This window comes from Vulpes lagopus, chromosome 4 (assembly GCF_018345385.1).
Source record: "Vulpes lagopus strain Blue_001 chromosome 4, ASM1834538v1, whole genome shotgun sequence".
NCBI lineage: Eukaryota > Metazoa > Chordata > Mammalia > Carnivora > Canidae > Vulpes > Vulpes lagopus.
In genome coordinates this window covers 114,213,640-114,232,193 of record NC_054827.1, presented here as the reverse complement: position 1 = coordinate 114,232,193, position 18,554 = coordinate 114,213,640, and the positions used below count along the sequence as shown (strand labels likewise).

The following is an 18,554-nucleotide window of genomic DNA, read 5'->3' as shown; positions in this document are numbered from 1 at the left end:
ACTCCAGCTAATAACTGAGAAACAAATAATAATATTACAAAACACCTTTCTTCAACTCCCAATAAAACTAGTGACTCAAGGAGCAATTATTAATGAATACTAAAATAATTAGGTGAAGGGGAACTTTACAACAAAGGGATTAGAACATCACCACCTAAACTCACTGATCATTTAGTATCATTACAAGTGAGACAATCAAGGACTCTGCGCCTCTCTGAAGTCATGAAATATGAAGAACATGATACTCCCCTCTGCAAAACTGCCTATTTCTAGTCTCTATCACCAATAAAATATGGGGTACTTAAGAACAAATTAATTGTATAAGGAAGCATCAGTCAAACCCATAAATGTCCTGAAAAATTGCAGAACACATGAACTAGTTTCTTCAACGAATCAATGACATGATAAAAAAAGGTTGGGAAGGGCATCTGGTGGTGGAGTAGGAAGTGGTACTGTTCTAGACTGAGGAATTTAAGAGATAAACAAATGCTAACATGTGGGACACCTGGGTGGCTCAGTGGTTGAGCATCTGCCTTCGGCTCAGGGCATGATCCCAGGGTCCTGGGATCAAGTCCCGCATTGGGCTCCCCAGAGGGAGCCTTTTTCTCCCTCTGCCTATGTCTCTGCCTCTCTCTCTGTGTCTCTCATAATTAAATAAATAAAATCTTTAATAACAAAAACAAAAAACACATGCTAACATATGGTCCATGTTTGGATCCCAATTCAAAACAAGCCCAACTACAGAAAGATCATTTTTGACATGAAAGGAAAATCTAAATGTGGACTTGTCTTAGATAACATTTTAAAAAATATTTATTTATTCATGAGAGACACACAGAGAGAGACGGGGGTGGGGGGTGGGGGTGGGGCAGATACAGGCAGAGGGAGAAGCAGGCTCCATGCAGGGAACCTGATGTGGGACTAGATCCCAGGACTCCAGGACCACGCCCTGGGCTGAAGGCAGGCGCTAAACCGCTGAGCCACCCAGGGATCCCTGTCTTAGATAACATTAAGGAATTGTTCATTTTGTTAGAGGTGACAATGACATTAGAGCTAAATAAAAGCTTAAGACCAAGAAGAAAGAGTCTCCCTATGCTGATGTCCTGCCCAGCAAGGTGGCTGGGAATGCGAGAAGGACATTCCTCCACCCCAGGCAGGGGGAGACTCCCAGGGAGAAGCCAAAGGCCTATGCCCGCTCTCCTGCAGCCCCTATACCAACCGGAGTGAAGCCTAACCCCACCCTATCCATCTATCCCTCCTGCAGCCCCTACACCAATCAGAGTGAAGCCTAACCCCACCCTATCCATCTATCCCTTCCCTCCGTATGGCCTAAAGCCTGGGTACCATCCCAGGAAACTTAAGTCCACCAGCTAGCAAGGTAAGGTTTTGATCCCAAACCTCAAGCCTGATCCTTTCCCTGATATTCTGAGACCACATCTATCAGTGGGAGATCTTGTGAGAGATTCGAGCTGGGCTGAGAAAACCCTGACAGCCTTCCTGGGTACCCTCTCCCTTCTTGTCTGAGGGCTCTTGCCCAGCTCCCACTAGAGGAAAAGATGCAGGATGGGAAGGGTGTCAGCCGGTGGGGAACAGTGTGGAAAAACACCAAGCGTCAGACCTCCACTGACAATGCTTCTGATCACATGACCTAGAAGGAGCATTGAGCTCTGCATGGACAGCTCTTCTGGGGACAGCAGGAAGGCTGAAGCCTCAGGGCAAAGGGCAGGGGTCACCACACTCCATCTGACTCATTGGAAGCGTTGCAAACTGAGGAGAAAAGGTGAAGATGGGAGGGGACAGCGAGCCTATGGCACCTTGCAGAAGGTCCACAGGCCACCAATCTTGCCTCATGTCTCCACCCCGATGCCCCCCAGCCTCCTCAAGTGCACTTGGCACTTTCCTGAACTTCTGTTCCCTACACCTGGAACATGCTTGTCCCTCCCCCGCCCCTACATTCCCTTTGCAAGTCCCACTCAAAAGTCCCGTCCATACAGCACCTGCCCTCTGCCCGGAGTCACCATGAGCAAGTCCCTGCAAGGCACTCTGTGCAGCCATGTTCACAAGCCTTTTAGCCCCAAACTTCATCTGCTTCACACTGGAGCAGCTGTGTAGCGAGCCCTGTCTCTGCTGGGCTGCAAGAGCTGACCAGGGAGCCTCCCAACACAGCGCTCACTTGGAAGGCTTTGCGCCAAGCTCATGGGCCAGCAGACTAGGAAGGACCCAGGCCTCTGCTGAACCGGAGTGAAAAGGGCTGCTCTGTTTCCCTCCCAGGCATCTGCAGCCCTGTTTGAGGAGGACAGGGGGCTCAGGGAGGGGGTGGGCTCTGGTCTCAGCTGGGTGGAAAAGAGTCCCCTGGAGGAGGAAGAAGAGAGACTTCTGGAGGCATGTCAGGAGGCCTGCTTTCACAGGACCTTGCAAACACAGCCAGCCACTGACACAGAGGTGCCAATGGCTATTTTCAGCACAGACTGTCTTCAAAAAAAAAACAAAATCCAATCTCATCAGCGTACCAAAAATTGGAACAAGCTGATGAGTGTGGTGGCCTCCCTAGAGTGGTGGGGACACAGATGAAAGAGGTCCTGAAGGCCTGTGCAACAGCACGTGTGCCAGTCCACTCTCCTTCCTCGGTCCTACCTCGGCACTACCTCGGCCTAATGCAGTGTCTGTCCCCACAGGGAACTGCCCCGACAACACAGTGCCGAGGGTACAGACTGAGGTGTGGGGCAGGGACATACTTCCCCATCCCCAAACTCTCTGGGCACGTGCCGAGACCGTACTGACACCTCCCAGAGACCAGCCCAGGCCAGACAAGGGGCCCTGCTCACCCAACAGAGTGGGAGCTGAGCAGAATGTGGGACATGGCCACAGACACAGCTAGTAAATCTTCAGAGTGCCCCCCCAAGCTGGGGGCAGGACCCTTTCCCCAACCAACACCAAGCGCTACACATTCAGGAGGGTCACTAACCAGCAAGCCAGACGTCTTCTTCTAAGACTCCTAAGATGCCACCAGTGCCCCCGCACAAGGAGCTTTCCTCCACGCCCAAGCATGGAGCTCGTGTACACCCGGGGGGCCGACAGCCATCGCAGGAAGGCTCTGCTTACCAGCCCCTCGCTCTCCTCCGCCGTCCTCTGGAAATGTGCAGCCATAGCCACGTAGTCGCGTATCTGCCTGTGACATTCGAGACACTTGATCCCGTGCCGGATGAGCCTCACGGGGTCTGGATAGAGCGGCAAAGCCGGAAGGCTTGGGCTGGCACTGCCTGACGTGAGGCCACATTTGGGGGACGATGGGGGGACTGGGACTGCAGGGGCCAGGGAGGTCCCCGGGGCCGACACAAACATCTGGTCCACAGAGATGGGCTTCACGAGCAGCTGAGAACACTGCATGACAAGCCCCTTGCTCTTGTGGTCACGGGCATGCCGGAGCAGGCTGCACTTGTTGTAGAAGAGCAGTGTCTGCGAGCACAGCGTGCACAGCACCTCTATGTGGACACTCCGCCGGCCATAGTGCTGGCTCAGGCTCTTCTCTAAGGCAAACGCATCCCCACACTCCAGGCAACAGTACCCACTGGCCGGTACGTGGATCCTGCTGTCCGCAGGTGGGCTGAGATTTGGTGCGTAGAGGGGCACGGGGTTGGAGCTGTGCAAGACCCTGTTGAAGACCTCCACAACCAGTGGGGCAGCCTTCTTCACCTGGTGGACCAGGGGCACCGACATCTGTGGCAGCTGTGGCTGGCTGCGCCTCTGTGCCGAGGACTTGGCCGTCACTGACGCAGCAACACTGTGGGGAACGAGGTTCAGGTTGGCCAGGTGCACAGCCTTGGGCAGGAGGTTGGCAGGCGCCAGGGTAGAGGCCTGCAGCGCTGTGCTCTGCTGCTGCTTCTTGCCTTTCTCTGAGCTGGGGACAGCCCCCTTTGGAATCCGAGACCCTGAGCTGCAGCAGGGAGATGCCAAGTCAGAGGCCTTCGGTGCGCTCTCATCCCCTTTCTTGTCACCCGGGGGGCTCCCGGAATTTGTGCCTACCTCCGGAGAGTGCGCCACTGCCGGCAAGGCAGTGACCTCGTCCTCTGGCACCTCGCTTGGGGCCTCGGTAATGGCACTCCCTAGAGGTGATCCAACGGGGGACTTGCTGGGATCATCAGGGTCTGGCAGGATCCTTGTGACGGTCCGTTTGATTTCCCCTGATGATGTCTTAATGGTTTTGATTCTGACTTTGGGAATTGCTGGTGGGGAGCTGGCAGCCACCGAAGGGGAGCCTTTGCTGCTGCTGTCACTGCAGATGCTCCGAGGGCTGTCTGATGGCTTGATATTCTTTCTGGTGGCCTCCAGAGGGCTCCGGGGACTCTTTGGTGACTTGGGCATTTTGGGGCTGCCTTTGGAGCCCTCTTTCGTGGGCCCTGAGGGATCCTTTGTGTGGCCAGGCTGGTCCTCCTTGGTGACATTGGCCACTCTTTTGGCCTGCAGGGCCACCAAGGCTGCAACACAAGAGGAAAGCTTAGAATGAGCTGGCTTCAGACGCTGCCGAGGGGGGACTGATGAACAGGTACCAAGCTCCAGGGTGAGCCCCTTAGGCTCTCCAGTACTGTTGCTGGGGTGGCTGTTGAATTCCAGAGCTTCCCCAAAGAATCGACTGGCATCCAGCTCCTTGTGAGGCTCCCCCACCTTCTGCCCACCTCTTTCGTGTTCCCCCAATGGCAGAGGCTCTGGCTTGGGCTCCTTCTTACAGAAGTGATCAAACATGTGGAGCTCTGGGACTGGAAACTTAGCCAGAGCCTCCAGGACTGGGCCCCCCACAGGCCCACACCCAGGAGGGGGTGGGAAATAACCGTCTGAGTGCTTGGGCTTCATTCCAAACCCATTATCTTTGATGGCATCCTCAGGTTCTGGGCTGGAGATTGGACTGAACTGGTTAAAGGTCGGTAACGGCTCTGACTTGGAAGGTTCTAGCTTGCCAGAGAAACTCCTGGTACTGTCTCCATTCATGAAAGTGGAATCAAACTTCCCACAGTTGTGGCCCAGGCTGTGGGGATCTGGAGGCAGGTCCGAGCCCCGGAAACCATTGTGTAGGAGGCTGGGAGCAATGTGGTCTTTCTCTGCTTCAAATGACTCCTGGCGGCTGGTGTTCTTGACAATGACACTCACAGCCGGCACATCTGAGGATGAACCTGAGTGAGACAAGGACACACTCTCATCCATACACATGCCTGGAGGTTTGAGGGGACTCTCATTCTCCTCACTGGGGGTCTGGATGGCCTCCTTGGCATCAAGGCTGGTGGGGTCTGGGATGTCAAAGGCAGCCAGAAGGTCATCGAAATCTGGAGTTTTCATATCCCCCATGGCTGGATGCTGGCAAGGGCTACAAGAGAAACAGAACAGAATCAGTGATCCCCAGGATCCCACTGGACTCCATCCAGCACCATCTTCATCACACTGTCACACATGCACACAGCCAGGATGCACATAGGCAAACCCCCAGATTCTGGGAAATCACACACCTGGCTTTTACCCCAACAGGTTTCCAAAATGCTGGGGGTATTGGGGGAGGGGTGGAAAGAGAAGTTTATATGCAGTGACGCCTGCTCAGACCTAAGCATCAATACCTGGAAATTCCTGGCTGGTCCCATAGCCAAAAAGAGAGAGCACTCATACCACACTCCCTCAATTTCTCAGGGACTATTATCACCCCCTAACCACATGCACTAGTGAAAAATCAATCATTGAGACAGACGGACGGACGAACGGAAGGAAGGAAGGAAGGAAGGAAGGAAGGAAGGAAGGAAGGAAGGAAAGAAGGAAATGAACAAACCATGGCTCAGCATCTCTTTTCTTTGGAAAACTTCTGATTCATAGATGAGACATGACTATAACTTCTGCTAATTAAACTCCTAATATTAAATCATTAATTTTGTAATTTTGGTTTCTTGCTGCTACATGAATTCAATCAAATCCAAGATGATTTGCTATTGCCAGGATTAATGTTAACTGTCTCATAAATAAACTCCAGCAAATTATATCATCTCCTAGGCCTTTTTTTTTTCTCCCTAGTCAGTGTCTGCTTGATTCCTTTTCATCTACAACTGTGATTGGCTGGCAAACAGACAGCTAAACATGAGGGGCAGAGCGACTCTCAAGTGCCACATGGTCATCAAATGGGCCAGGGAATAGTGTCAGGGAAGACCCAAATTTTATTTCAACTTAATACAAAAGAAAGGAAACCCCAGCTGTTTCCTTCATGCTCCAGAGAAGGAGAACTATAGCAGTCCTGGGATAGGGGAGAGCCAGAGTACTGGGAAAGAGGCCTCCTGTCAGGAAATCACTGTCACATTCACATTCAGATGAAATATGGAGCTAGCTGGCTCCAACCTGCTGGAAAGAGGAAGAAAAACCCCACCAACTCCCTTGCTCAGCCCACGGATCCAGCATCTTCTTCGGCATCCCAGAACCTCACTCGCCTATTTCTTACACCACACTTACACTGAAAACCTGTCTGGATATAGAATGACACGACTCTTTCAGAAAGCAGCACTGTGGCTGCACAGAACCAAACATGGTAAATCCTTGGGTCCAGGAAGCCTAAGGCTTATCCTAAGAACAAAAATTCCCGAAAGCTATATACAGAAGGACATCCCTTATTAAAACAACACAAAAGACAGAGACACACAAAGAATCTAAATGTCCAAGAAAAGGGATTGATTAAATAATTGATAGACTAGGGGATCCCTGGGTGGCTCAGCAGTTTGGCGCCTGCCTTTGGCCCAGGGTGCAATCCTGGAGTCCCAGGATCAAGTCCTGTGTCGGGCTCCCGGCATGGAGCCTGCTTCTCCCTCTGCCTGTGTCTCTGCCTCTCTCTCTCTCTCTGCCTATCATGAATAAACAAGTAAATAAATAAATAAATCTTTTAAAAAACAACAATAATTGATAGACTATTATGTAGCCATTAAAAATCCTAATTATGACATTTACACAGCAACATGGAAAATTACTTATAGTGCTAGGGCTCCTGGCTGACTCTTGTCACTGGGGGGATGTGACTCTTGATTCAAGGTTGGGAGTTCCAGCCCTATGCTGGGGGTAGAGATTACTTAAGAAAAATCTTTTTTTTAAAAAAAAATCACTTATAGGGGATCCCTGGGTGGCTCAGAGGTTTGGTGCCTGCCTCTGGCCCAGGGCGTGATTCTGGAGTCCCGGGATCAAGTCCCACATCGGTCTCCCTGCATGGAGCCTGTTTCTCCCTCTGCCTGTGTCTCTGCCTCTCTGTGTCCCTCATGAATAAATAAACAAAAATCTAAAAAAAAAAAAGAAAAAAAATCACTTATAGTGCTAAGTTAAAAAAAATATGAAAAATGTCAGACTATAAGAATGTAAAGCTAAATATGTATTTGAGCCAAAATTAAAAGAAAGAGAAAAATAATGATGCAGGGTGGTGGGATTACTGGTGGTTATTTTTTCAAAACTCTTTTTGTGGTGATAGATTGCTTTTATAATTTTAAAAGGGGTAAATAAAGGGGGAAAAAACCCACTTAGGAAAAAGTCGCCTGGGTGGCTGAGTCAGTTGAACTTAGTTTAACTCTTAATTTCAGCTGAGGTCATGATCTCAGTCTCCTGGGATCCAGCCCTGCATTCACTGGGCTCCACACTCAGAGGGGAGTCTGCTTGAGGATTCCTTCTCCCTCTCCCCACTCATGTTCTCTCTCAAACAAATAAATCTCTTAAAAAAAAAAAAACCCACAGGGAAGCAGGTGGCATAGCAGATATATATCTATCACCACCCGTGGGATCAACAAGTTTGCAGGGTTGGTTTCTTGCTCCGTCCCAACTCCCCAAAAAACACATCTGCCTGCTGAAGAGTTCTCATAGAAAATGAAAAATATCTCCTAATGGGAATATATCTAATTATGGTAGATAATAATAAAGTGAAATACCAATTATCTAAACTAAATACAATTGGCAGGATATCTCTTTGAAATGAGATGTAAAGTTCCTGGACACAAATAACCATCCCCTGGAATAGGAGCTCATAATCAAGGGGAATATTCTGGCTATTGGTGAGAGCACTAATATCCCAAAACCAAGTAAACCACTAGATAGGTGGATCCTAACTTTAAGGAAATGCCTCTGTGATATATGCTGGGTAAGTTTGTTTCTCCCCCCCCCCCCCCTTTTTTTTTTTACCATCTAGGGAAAAAAAAAAGATTGAGGGAAATAGGCAGAGTAGATTGGTCTTTTTAAGGAGCTGAAAAAACATGTGAGGGAAGAGAGGCAGTAGTTGGTGGTATGTGCAAGGATTAGTGGGGAACCTACTACTGTCCAACGTGAAGTCACAGGAGCTTAGAATAGAGAGTTATTACATCAGAAGAAAGTAATGCTCTCCACACAGGGAAATCTCAGGGATTGTCTGAGAATGGTCAGAGATAAGGTAAGGTATGTTTTTGCAAGGAAATTCAGAGCAGGGATACAGTGTAACAGCTTAATATTGGCAGCAGGAAAATCTTTATAACCTTTGGATCTTAAATACCAAAGCTGACGCTTTTAAAAGCCAAAGATCAAGTCCTGTTTTCTGTTTACTCATAGTAAGGAAGACCAAAAACAGCAGCAAACAATAGACATGAACAAGGGACTTTTGGTGTATCTGCTTGTATGCCTTCAAAACTTGCTCTAAAGTATCACACTGCTTATAGGTAGAAAAGAGAAATTAATCAAAATGTACCCTGTTATAAAAGCAAAGAAAGAAACTATAAAGAAAAAGACTACCAACAATAAGTTCTAGTCGTCAAAAACCTGCCAGCACAAAGTTAGCAGGCAAACAATAAACTGACAGGAATATCTGCAAGGAGACAGTTACCATCATTAATGTCTTTACTATAGAAAAAGCCTTTATGAAGCAGTAAGTCCAAGATAAGCAGCCCACTAGGAAAATAAGCAAAGGTACTGAGCACACAATTTAGAAAAGAAACAAAAGTGGACAGCAAATACATAAAAACACAGTTGCTACCTCTCAAGGAATTAGAGAAATACAATTTAAACAATGAGAAGCCATTTTGGGCTTACCAAATTGACCAAGATTTTCAAAAAGTAACTCCTGGTGTTGGTGAAGATGTGGTCAAGTAAGCATTTCATTTCCTTCTGTTTTTTGTTTTTGTTTTAGGTAGGCTACACACCTAAAACTCACAACCCTGAGATCAAGACCTGAGTGGAGATCAAGAGTGGACACTTAACCGACTGAGTCACCCAGGCACCCCTGATAAAACCTATTTTAACATCAATTTAGCAATGCATACATGAGGCCCAATAATTCAACTTCCAGAAATTTATCCTAATATAGATGCATGTGACAAAGATAATCACTGCATACTTATTTATAGCAAACTTCCTTCATAACAAAAAATGAGACACAACCAAAGTCCCAAGAGAAAATTGGTTCAATAAATTATGGTATAGGGGATCCCTGGGTGGCGCAGCGGTTTGGCGCCTGCCTTTGGCCCAGGGCGCGATCCTGGAGACCCGGGATCAAATCCCACATCGGGCTCCCGGCACATGGAGCCTGCTTCTCCCTCTGCCTGTGCCTCTGCCTCTCTCTCTCTCTGTGACTATCATAAATAAATAAAAATTTTAAAAAAATAAATTATATTAACACAACTAAATAATAGGCATCATTATAATACAATATTTACAGCTATGAGAAATGCTCCTGATACAAAGTGGGAAGGGAAGGATACTGTAATGTATATATATATATAGTAAAATCTCTATTTAAAACAAAAATTTTTATTATATACAGTGTTTATGAAAAGGGCTAGAAGAACATTCTAAAATCTTAAAAGTATCTCAACAGATGAGATTATTTTCTTTCTTTTATCTGCATTTTCAATTTATTTATTCAAACTATTTAAGTTATACTGCTTACATAATTTTATTAAGTTATATTTTAATACACAAAAAGAAGAAGAAATTAGGAAGCTTTTTACACAGGACTCCAAAAATCACTAATATAAAATTCTTGAAGCACATCTGGCATGACTCAGCAGACGACTGTCAGCTAGAAAATCAGTGAACTAAAGTTAACTGAAATAAAAAGTGTAGTCAAAATAAAAAGCTTCAGCTTTTTATTGTGTCTGCAACCTGTTGTAGGCTGGGAAGCACAAACCTCACACAGCTGCTGATTTAGGCAGGGACAGCATTTGGGACCAGAGCCTGGGTATGGCCTCTACCCCATGTCCACAAATACCAGCCTAGAAACCTGGCTCACCCTGCAGAGCACACAGCAGGGTGCACTCCGAAGCATCTGAACAGATCAGATCAGGCCTGGTGAGCTCACCAAGTGATCTAGAGTGGCCTAGTCAATAGGCAAGGCAGGCTCACCAGTTCTCTGTGGCCTAGGCTAACCATGGTACAACATGAGCCACCCTCATGGGGATAAGGAGCAATTCCATGACTGTTGAGAGTGACACCGTACTCTTTCTAGGTAAGTTTCTCTTCAGGGAAGATATAAAAACTTAAAAATATATAGATATCCCTATTTTTTATTACAGGATCTACTACTTGCCCAAGAAATTTTATCAAACACTTAAGTAAACATATCAACAGATGAAGGAGAAGGAACACCTTAATTCTAAAAAGACTTTATCACACACACACACACACACACAAAAAAAGACTTTAACAGGCCTGATTAGCCTATTAGAATTCTTTGAGGGGGTAGAAACAATATGATTATGGCAGAACTAGTAAGAATCTCCACAGACTCTAAATGTTTAAATTCCACCAAAAAATAATTTTAAAAAACTGAAACCTGGGTGAATGTATGTTGTATGTATGTGTGAGTGTGATTGTCATTTATGAAGAACCACGAGGAGTGGAGTTCTGAACCCATGGACCAGGTCTGGACTCGAGCTTAATACTTCCATAAATCGTAGTTCCCAACCCATAAGAATACCCAACTTCATATACACATATGTGGTCTCAGCGACCAGCCATTAAAAACACCACTACTAACTCACTCAGTTGAGAGTCCCACTTTTTTTTTTTTTTAATTTTGTATTGGGGGGATCCCTGGGTGGCTCAATGGTTTAGCGCCTGCCTTTGGCCCAGGGCGTGATCCTGGAGTCCCCGGATCGAGTCCCACGTTGGGCTCCCGGCATGGAGCCTGCTTCTCCCTCTGCCTGTGTCTCTGCCTCTCTCTCTCTCTCTCTCTCTCTCTCTCTCTCATGAATAAATAAATATTTTTAAAAATAAAAAATAAAAGATTTTGTATTTATTTATTCATAGAGACACAGAGAGAGAATGAGAGGCAGAGACACAGGCAGAGGGAGAAGCAGGCTCCATGTAGAGAGCCTGACGCAAGACTCGATCCAGGGTCTCCAGGATCACGCCCTGAGCTGCAGGCAGCGCTAAACCGCTGTGCCACCAGGGCTGCCCGAGAGTCCCACTCTTGATTTTGATTCAGGTCATAATCTCGAGGTCATGGGATGGAGCCCCACGTTGGGCTCTGCACTGGGCAAGGAGTCTCCTTGTCTCTCTCCCTTTGCTCCTCCCCCACTCACGGGCTCGCTCTCTCAAATAAATAAAAAAAAAAATCTTTAAAACAAAACAAAACAAACCATACCACTACTGGGGCAACTGGGTGGCTCAGTAGGCTGAGCGTCTATCTCTTGATTTCAGTTCACGTCATGATCTCAGGGTTGTGGAATCCAGCTCTGCATCAGGCTTCACATTGGGTGAGAATCCCACTTGGGATTCTCTCTGCCCCTCCCTCACCCTCTCAAAAAACAAAACAAGAACAAAAACCATCATTACTGGGGCACCTGGGTGGCTCAGTCAGTTAAGCATCCTACTCTTGATCTCAGCTCAGGTCTTGATCTCAAGGTCGTAGAGTTCAGTCCCCATATGGGGCTCCATGCTAGGCATGGAGCCTACTCTAAATAAATAAATAAATAAATAAATAAATACATACATACATACATATTACATACATACCACTACTGAATGAGAGCCTGTGAAAACATTAATTTAAAAAGGAGGTCTCATATTCAAAATGCTTTGAGAACCAATGATCTAGCAGAATATTAGGCTGTAAGTTTCATGAGGGAAGAGGCTTATCTGTCTCATTCATCACTGCATTCTCCATTAAGTACTCAATAAATACACCATCAGGCAATAAAGTGAAATCTTCAAGACTGCAAATGGCCTTAAAACTGTTGCAGAAATCAAAATACAAAATTAAAAGACAACAAGTTCTCAGGAGGCTATATGAATGGATGAAATTATGGCAAAGGAACACCAGTGGAGGCCAATGTGAAGGAACATTGAGGGAAAAGCAATCCTAATGACACTTTTACAGTAATGGGTTCTCAGCTACACTGTTCAATAAAGAGGCTTGGCCATCAGCCAATATTGCATGTTTCATCCCAAAAGACTCAGAAAACACTTGGCATTATCAGAAAGAATACTGGAAATGAAATACAATTTGTGATACTGCCCTTAATCAAAACCACCCAGTGTCCACAGCCAATATGCTGTCCGGTTTTGGTTCCCTGTAGCTTAAGAAAGACATACCAGAGAAGGAAGAGGCCCTAAGAAATAAGACTAAAGTTATAAAGTAGATGGAAGAGCTTTCTAATAAGAGCTTAAAAATTAGAACTCTTTTATTCTGGAGAGACAAAGGTTTGGGGGAGAGGGGGAGAATAACTGACATATACTTTTGTTCACTGAACCTCAAAATACTAGAGAGGAAAGGGAAGCATTCTGAAGTTTGAAATAAAAGATGCAGACAAATAAGAGATTACTCATTAGTCAGAAAATACACTGAAGTTGTCACAGGTAAAATACATAAATGTAGTAACATCCACACTTATTTAAATCCAGAAATTTAAAAGAGGGAGGGGGCTCTGAGGAGCTAGGAACAAGGAACTATCACTAAACCTATGAGCCTCCTTTCCCTCAGCATTGAAGCCTCTGAACTTCGAATAACATTAAACTTGGTCATCTGTTTCTCTTAACAGTATCAAGTTCAATAACGGTAGATTAATGTAAGTTCAGACAGGACATCAAGGGGACAGAGGCACCTTTAAAACATTAAGAAAAATCTGATCTCTACTCAGTATATTGTTTAATAAGATAAGGAAGCAAACAACACATTACGGATTTAAACTACGAAAGTTAAAGGCAGCAAGATTCAAGGAACATCGGACTGGTCAACCATAAAATTCAGTTTCCTTGAATTTACTATTGCTTGTTGGAGAAGGACTCGAAGGATGGATGTGTATATATTTTACACCCTGTGGGTAAACTCTTTGCCCTGCTCCCCACATGACTGAATACAGCTTACAGGTTGATAAAATCTGTGTTCAATTATTGTTATAACTGTTAAGAGTTTACAAAGGGGTAAGTGGAAGTTACCCTCAGCTTTCTATTTTAGAAGGAGCATTCCAGAGGAAAATAGAGCAAAGAATAATTCAAGCTGTATGATAGAGCAAGCAGGCATGAGACGAGTGCTTGCTTAAAAAGTGAGAGCAGAAGAAAATGCCTGAGCTGGTGGCCAGGTGGGGGAACTTCTGTCCCAGAAATGGAAGCTACACAAGGGGAAAGACAGAGCAAAGGAGCACAAGTGAGAGCAAGCTGCTGCTCCTGTGACTTGTAGGAGCTTCAGTCTGGACTCTGGCTGAACAATGAGAGAAAGACATTGAGCCCGTGAGTGGTAGAGAAGGTAGCTCAATGAAATCAAAGGACATGGATAAAGTCCCATGTTCCCAGACGTAGAATGAAGCCCCAGGCCAGGAAACAGTAGAGCAAAAAGAGTAAGAAACAGTGAAGTGCAAGAATGGCTTTCGCCCATATGCTGTCATCAATTAACCTATGAGGAGATCTTGAGCAGGCGTCAGTGAAGGATCTCTGTTCCTTGAACAGGCGAGGCTACAACGGCTGGGCTAGTTAACCTAAAACTATGGATTTCTACATAAAACTTCACACCTGAAGTGACAAGCAGATTCTCTCCCTTAGGCCAAGCACTGCCCTCCTGAGCACACCTGAGGCCTGCTTGTGGGTCCCAGGGGCCCCGAGACACAGGTGTTCTGAGCTGGTCAGGAGCGGTGCTTCATTTCACGAGGCACCTGGTACTCTAATCATCAGCAAGGGAAGCCCAAAGAGACGCTCAACAGGACAAGAAAGCAGGTGCCCCAGTGGACGACGGACCCACGTAAAACAGCAAAGCTTCTCACTCATCTTCTCCTCCATCTCGTTTTAGCCCCTTCCAACACACACTCTCCTATCATGGGTGCTGTAAAACATCTATCTAATCACAGAGATGTCCTGCTTAAGATGCCCATCCTGGGGCAGCCCAGGTGGCCCAGCGGTTTACCGCCACCTTCAGCCCAGGGCGTGATACTGGAGATCCAGGATTGAGTCCCACGTCGGGCTCCCTGCGTGGAGGCTCCTTCTCCCTCTGCCTGTGTCTCTGCCTCTCTCACTCTGTGTCTCTCTTGAATAAATAAATAAAATCTCTTTTTTAAAAAAATGCCTCTTCAGGAGACACCTCAAGTCTCCACCCAGTGTGGAGAGCCCTTCCTCATCTGGTCTCTGCCCACCTCTCTAGCCACTTCCCAAGGGTGCCTTTCATTCACTAGTGGTTCTCACAGACTTCCTCTGTGTCAGGGCCTGGGCAGTTCCTCCTGACTACCCCACCCCAATGGCCCCCAACCCGCAACACAGATTTGCCCGAGAACTCCTCGGCCCCAAGGTCCTGCTCCAGAGCCCCTTCTCCTCATGCCTCCTGAGTGCTGTGACACAACACAGGTCCCCTGCCCTCCTTCTGCTCCCCCTCCCTTCCACTATGGTGGACTTCCTACAGAGTGAAGGGATCCTGAGTTTTCTCATCAGCCCATAAGCCTCTCCAAAGTTCAGATCATGTCCTTTACCTCTGTTTCTGAGAGCTAACACACTGGGATCCCCAAGGCAAGCTGGTGCTCACTGCTCATGCTCCCCCCCGCCCCCCCAACCAGGGCTGAGAGCCTTGCCCGTTCTTCCTGCCAGAGGTGCCCTTTGCCCAGAGGCAGTTCCTCCTCTCCCCCTCCCCGCACTCCTACCCCCACCAAAAAACCCACTGCCCAGGAAGAGAATTATGCTGCAAACATTCTAATGAGACTCACAGGATGTTAGAGCTGAAGGGGAACTCAGAAATGATCTGGTCCAGCGGCTTCCAAATCGACGTCTGCAGACTGCTCCGGGACCGACTGCAAAAGAATACCATGGGGAGTGACTTGAAAGTACAGAACCCCAGGCTCCTGCTAGGAAATTGTGACTCAACAAGTCTGGGATAGATCCCCACTTTTTTTTTTTTTTTTTTAACTCTCCCAGTTGATTCCAGTGCACTGGCCGAGTCCAATCTCTTCATTTGGAAACTCATGGACACCTTAGGCTCAGAAAGCAGGTCAGGGGCACCTGGCTGACTCAGTTGGTGAAGTGTACCACTCCTGATCTCAGGATTAGGAATCTGAGTCCCACATTGGGTGTAGGGATTACTTAAAAGTAAAAAAAGAAAGAAGAAAGAAGAAAGAAGAGAGAAGAAAGAAAGAAAGAAAGAAAGAAAGAAAGAAAGAAAGAAAGAAAGAAAGAAAAGAAAAGAAAAGAGAAAAGAAAAGAAAGAAAAGAGAAAAGAAGGTAGGAAAGAAGGTAGGTAGGAAGGAAGGAAGGAAGGAAGGAAGGAAGGAAGGAAGGAAGGAGAAAAGAAAGAATTAAAGAAGAAAGTCTCCTGTCAAACATTTACCAAATGACAAGACTTACATCTGGCAGAGAACATAAAGGGAAGGCCCAGCCACTATTCTCAAGCACCCACACACTCACACACCCTACCCCACTGGAAACACGCAGCAGCCACACACTTGAGGTGCCATGGAAGGCTCACCAAGGGCCCTGACTTCCAACAGAAAAGAGGAATGGACCTTCTGACTGGGTCACCCCAGTGGCCTCCCTGGTGTTTCCCTCACTCCTCTGAGGGCATAATTTTCACTTTTTTTGCTGGAGTTATTTCAGTAAAGTATTCTCTTCTGCTATTTCATTAGCCCCACTATAGGCACCCCCTAAATTATTGAACTGGTATTCTCCTCAATTCTAGGTTTGGGATTCCACTTGGACAGGCATCTCAGACAGCTTAGGTCCAGAATCTAACTCTCAATGTCCCCGTACAGCAGGTGACCACTCTGTCCTTCCAGTTGTTTAGGCCAGTCTCGACACCCTTCAGGGCTCTCTTGCCTTCATACTCCAATTCCCATCAAAGAGCAAATCCTGTCAAGTGCTCCTTCAAAATATTTCCAAATGCAACCATTTCCCACCACCTCCACCATCATCATGTCTCTTTTGGGTCCCTGCAGATGCCTGCTGCCCTTGCCTCTGCCACTCATTCTCAACACAGCAGCCAGAGTGCTGGTCTTACGACACCCATCGATCACACTCCTCTCCTTGGACATGGTCCCGTCTCATGCAGGGCAGCCTTCATGGCTGGGAGGCTCTAAGTACCCTCCGCCTCCCAATCCTCTCTCTGCCACTCGGTCCACTCCAGGTACACTCAGGCCTCTGCCCTGTTCTTCAAACACACCCCTGCTCTGAGCCTTTGAGTCCACTGTTCCGTCTGCCTGGAACGTCCTTCCCCTCAGACCTGCAGGGGCTCACTCCTCGCTGCCACCAGGTCTTGATACAAACATCCCTTTTCCAGGAGTCTTCCATGACCAGGGTACGTAACGTGCCCATCCTCATCCTCACCCTCAATCTCAGTCCTGTACCTGCTGCTTCTTCAAAGCCCTTCCCACCACCTGGTATGTCATATAATCACTTGTGTCTCCACTGTCTCTATACAAAGGGTGTTTACTGAAAGGTAATCCACTGTTAGGAAGGGGAATGATTTGACAGGCTCATCTGTCCAGAACTAAGATTGTTCAAGGACAGTCAGATTCCTAAGCAGGTTTATTACTAGTCAAATAGTTGGCAAGTTTGCAACATATTTTGTGTTTCACTTTTTAAAACTTGCCATAAACGAGAGAACTTGAGTGGTGATGGGGCCTGGCCAGCAAGAGGGGTCTGCTCGAAGCAAGAGGGGTCACAGCAGTCATCTGTGAGTCCTGGGCTTCTGGGGATTAAGTTCAGTACTGGATGGTGCCAAGTGCCTACTGGCCAACATCCCCACAATAAGGTCATCCATCTTGAGGATGGGATTAGTGTGACACCAGCAGAGAAGGAGGGTCACCTCAGAGAACCAAAGGGAAGAACAGGGCACAGAGTAGTCTTCAGTCTTAAAAGGGAATATGACTCTGGGAATATACTAAAAACCATTGAATTGTGTGCTTTAAATGGGTGAGTTCCATGATAATATCAATTTTATCTCAACAAAGCTGTTATTTTTAAAGATAAAAAGAAGAGGAGATAAAAGCGGAGGGAGTTGGGATTAGGCAGCCCTGGTCAGCCAACTGAGATGACACTCAGAGAAAGTAGATACAGGCAACAAAGTTTAAACAAAGCTGAGAACCAACACAAAACTGATACTCTGTAACCTCTACCGCCTCTCCCTTTCCTTACTTGCAAACAGATCTCAGTACTAACCAGGCACTGCATTTTGTTAGAAGGAGACAGAACCCAGAGACTAAGAAGGGAGAGGGACAGGACTCCTCTTTGTTCACACAGCATCATCAAGGAATTCTATAAAAGCATCATCTCCTGGCAGTAGGGATGCCCAGATTTAAGCAAAAAGCCAGTGGCCTCAGACCTGCTGGGAACCAAGTCTCCATTCCCCAAACAAAAGTGCTCCAGAAAACAAAAAGTACTCATTTTACTTTTTCCCCATTTCGGGTACCCATGTGTTTGGTGGCTCTCCATGTGTCACCAGTCCCATCTACCACAGGGAAACTATAGTCCCAAAGATTCCAAAAGCAAAAGGTTTTCTGGGGGCGGGGAGGAGGGGGCAAGGAACATGCTTTTGGGGTATCTTACATCACTCTCTCACACACGTTCTTCCTCATCCTTTCTTCCTCCCTCTTCTGTCTCCTCCCTCTCAACAGAGACTGGATGGGCTCTTTCACCACTGCTACTCAGACCTAAGGGCAGTCAGCCTTCTTCAGGAAAGCAAGGCACCAGTCAAGGCAGCTTTTCACCAACAACACGGTATAGCAACAGATCCAACATCAGGTGTCCACATGTGTGCCCACTGGATGCTCCCAGGGAATGAAAGAGAATAAGAAACACCCCTATATGCCCTTCTACTATCAGACAAAATGGAATATATAAATTCCTTAGCTTTTTAAGACACAAAGTGAAATATTTACATGTAAAATGATATTGGGACACCTGGGTAGCTTAGTCGATTAAGTATCTGACTCTTGATTTTCAGCTCAGGTCACAATCTCAGGGTCATGAGACTGAGTCCCATGTCAGGCTCCACAGGCAGCACGGAGTCTGCTTACGATTCTCTCCCTCTCCCTTGGCCTCTCCCCCAACTTGTGCGCGCATGCGCGCACGCGCACACACACACACACACACACTCTCAAATACATAAATAAAATCTTTAAAAATCAATA

At 46.8% G+C, this 18,554-nt stretch overlaps 1 protein-coding gene across 3 annotated transcripts in view; it reads right to left on the bottom strand.

The window, feature by feature from the left end:
• ZNF592 (zinc finger protein 592) overlaps positions 1–18,554 on the bottom strand; it is a 48,026-nt gene that overhangs the window by 15,171 nt on the left and 14,301 nt on the right. For all 3 annotated transcript variants that reach the window (XM_041751523.1, XM_041751525.1, XM_041751524.1), the window contains exons 2-3: positions 15,141–15,224; positions 3,103–5,356 (exon numbers count right to left, since the gene is read on the bottom strand). In XM_041751523.1, coding sequence (XP_041607457.1) covers positions 3,103–5,337 — 2,235 coding nt within the window. In that variant the 5' untranslated portion in view covers positions 5,338–5,356; positions 15,141–15,224. The remainder of the gene's footprint in view (positions 1–3,102; positions 5,357–15,140; positions 15,225–18,554) is intronic.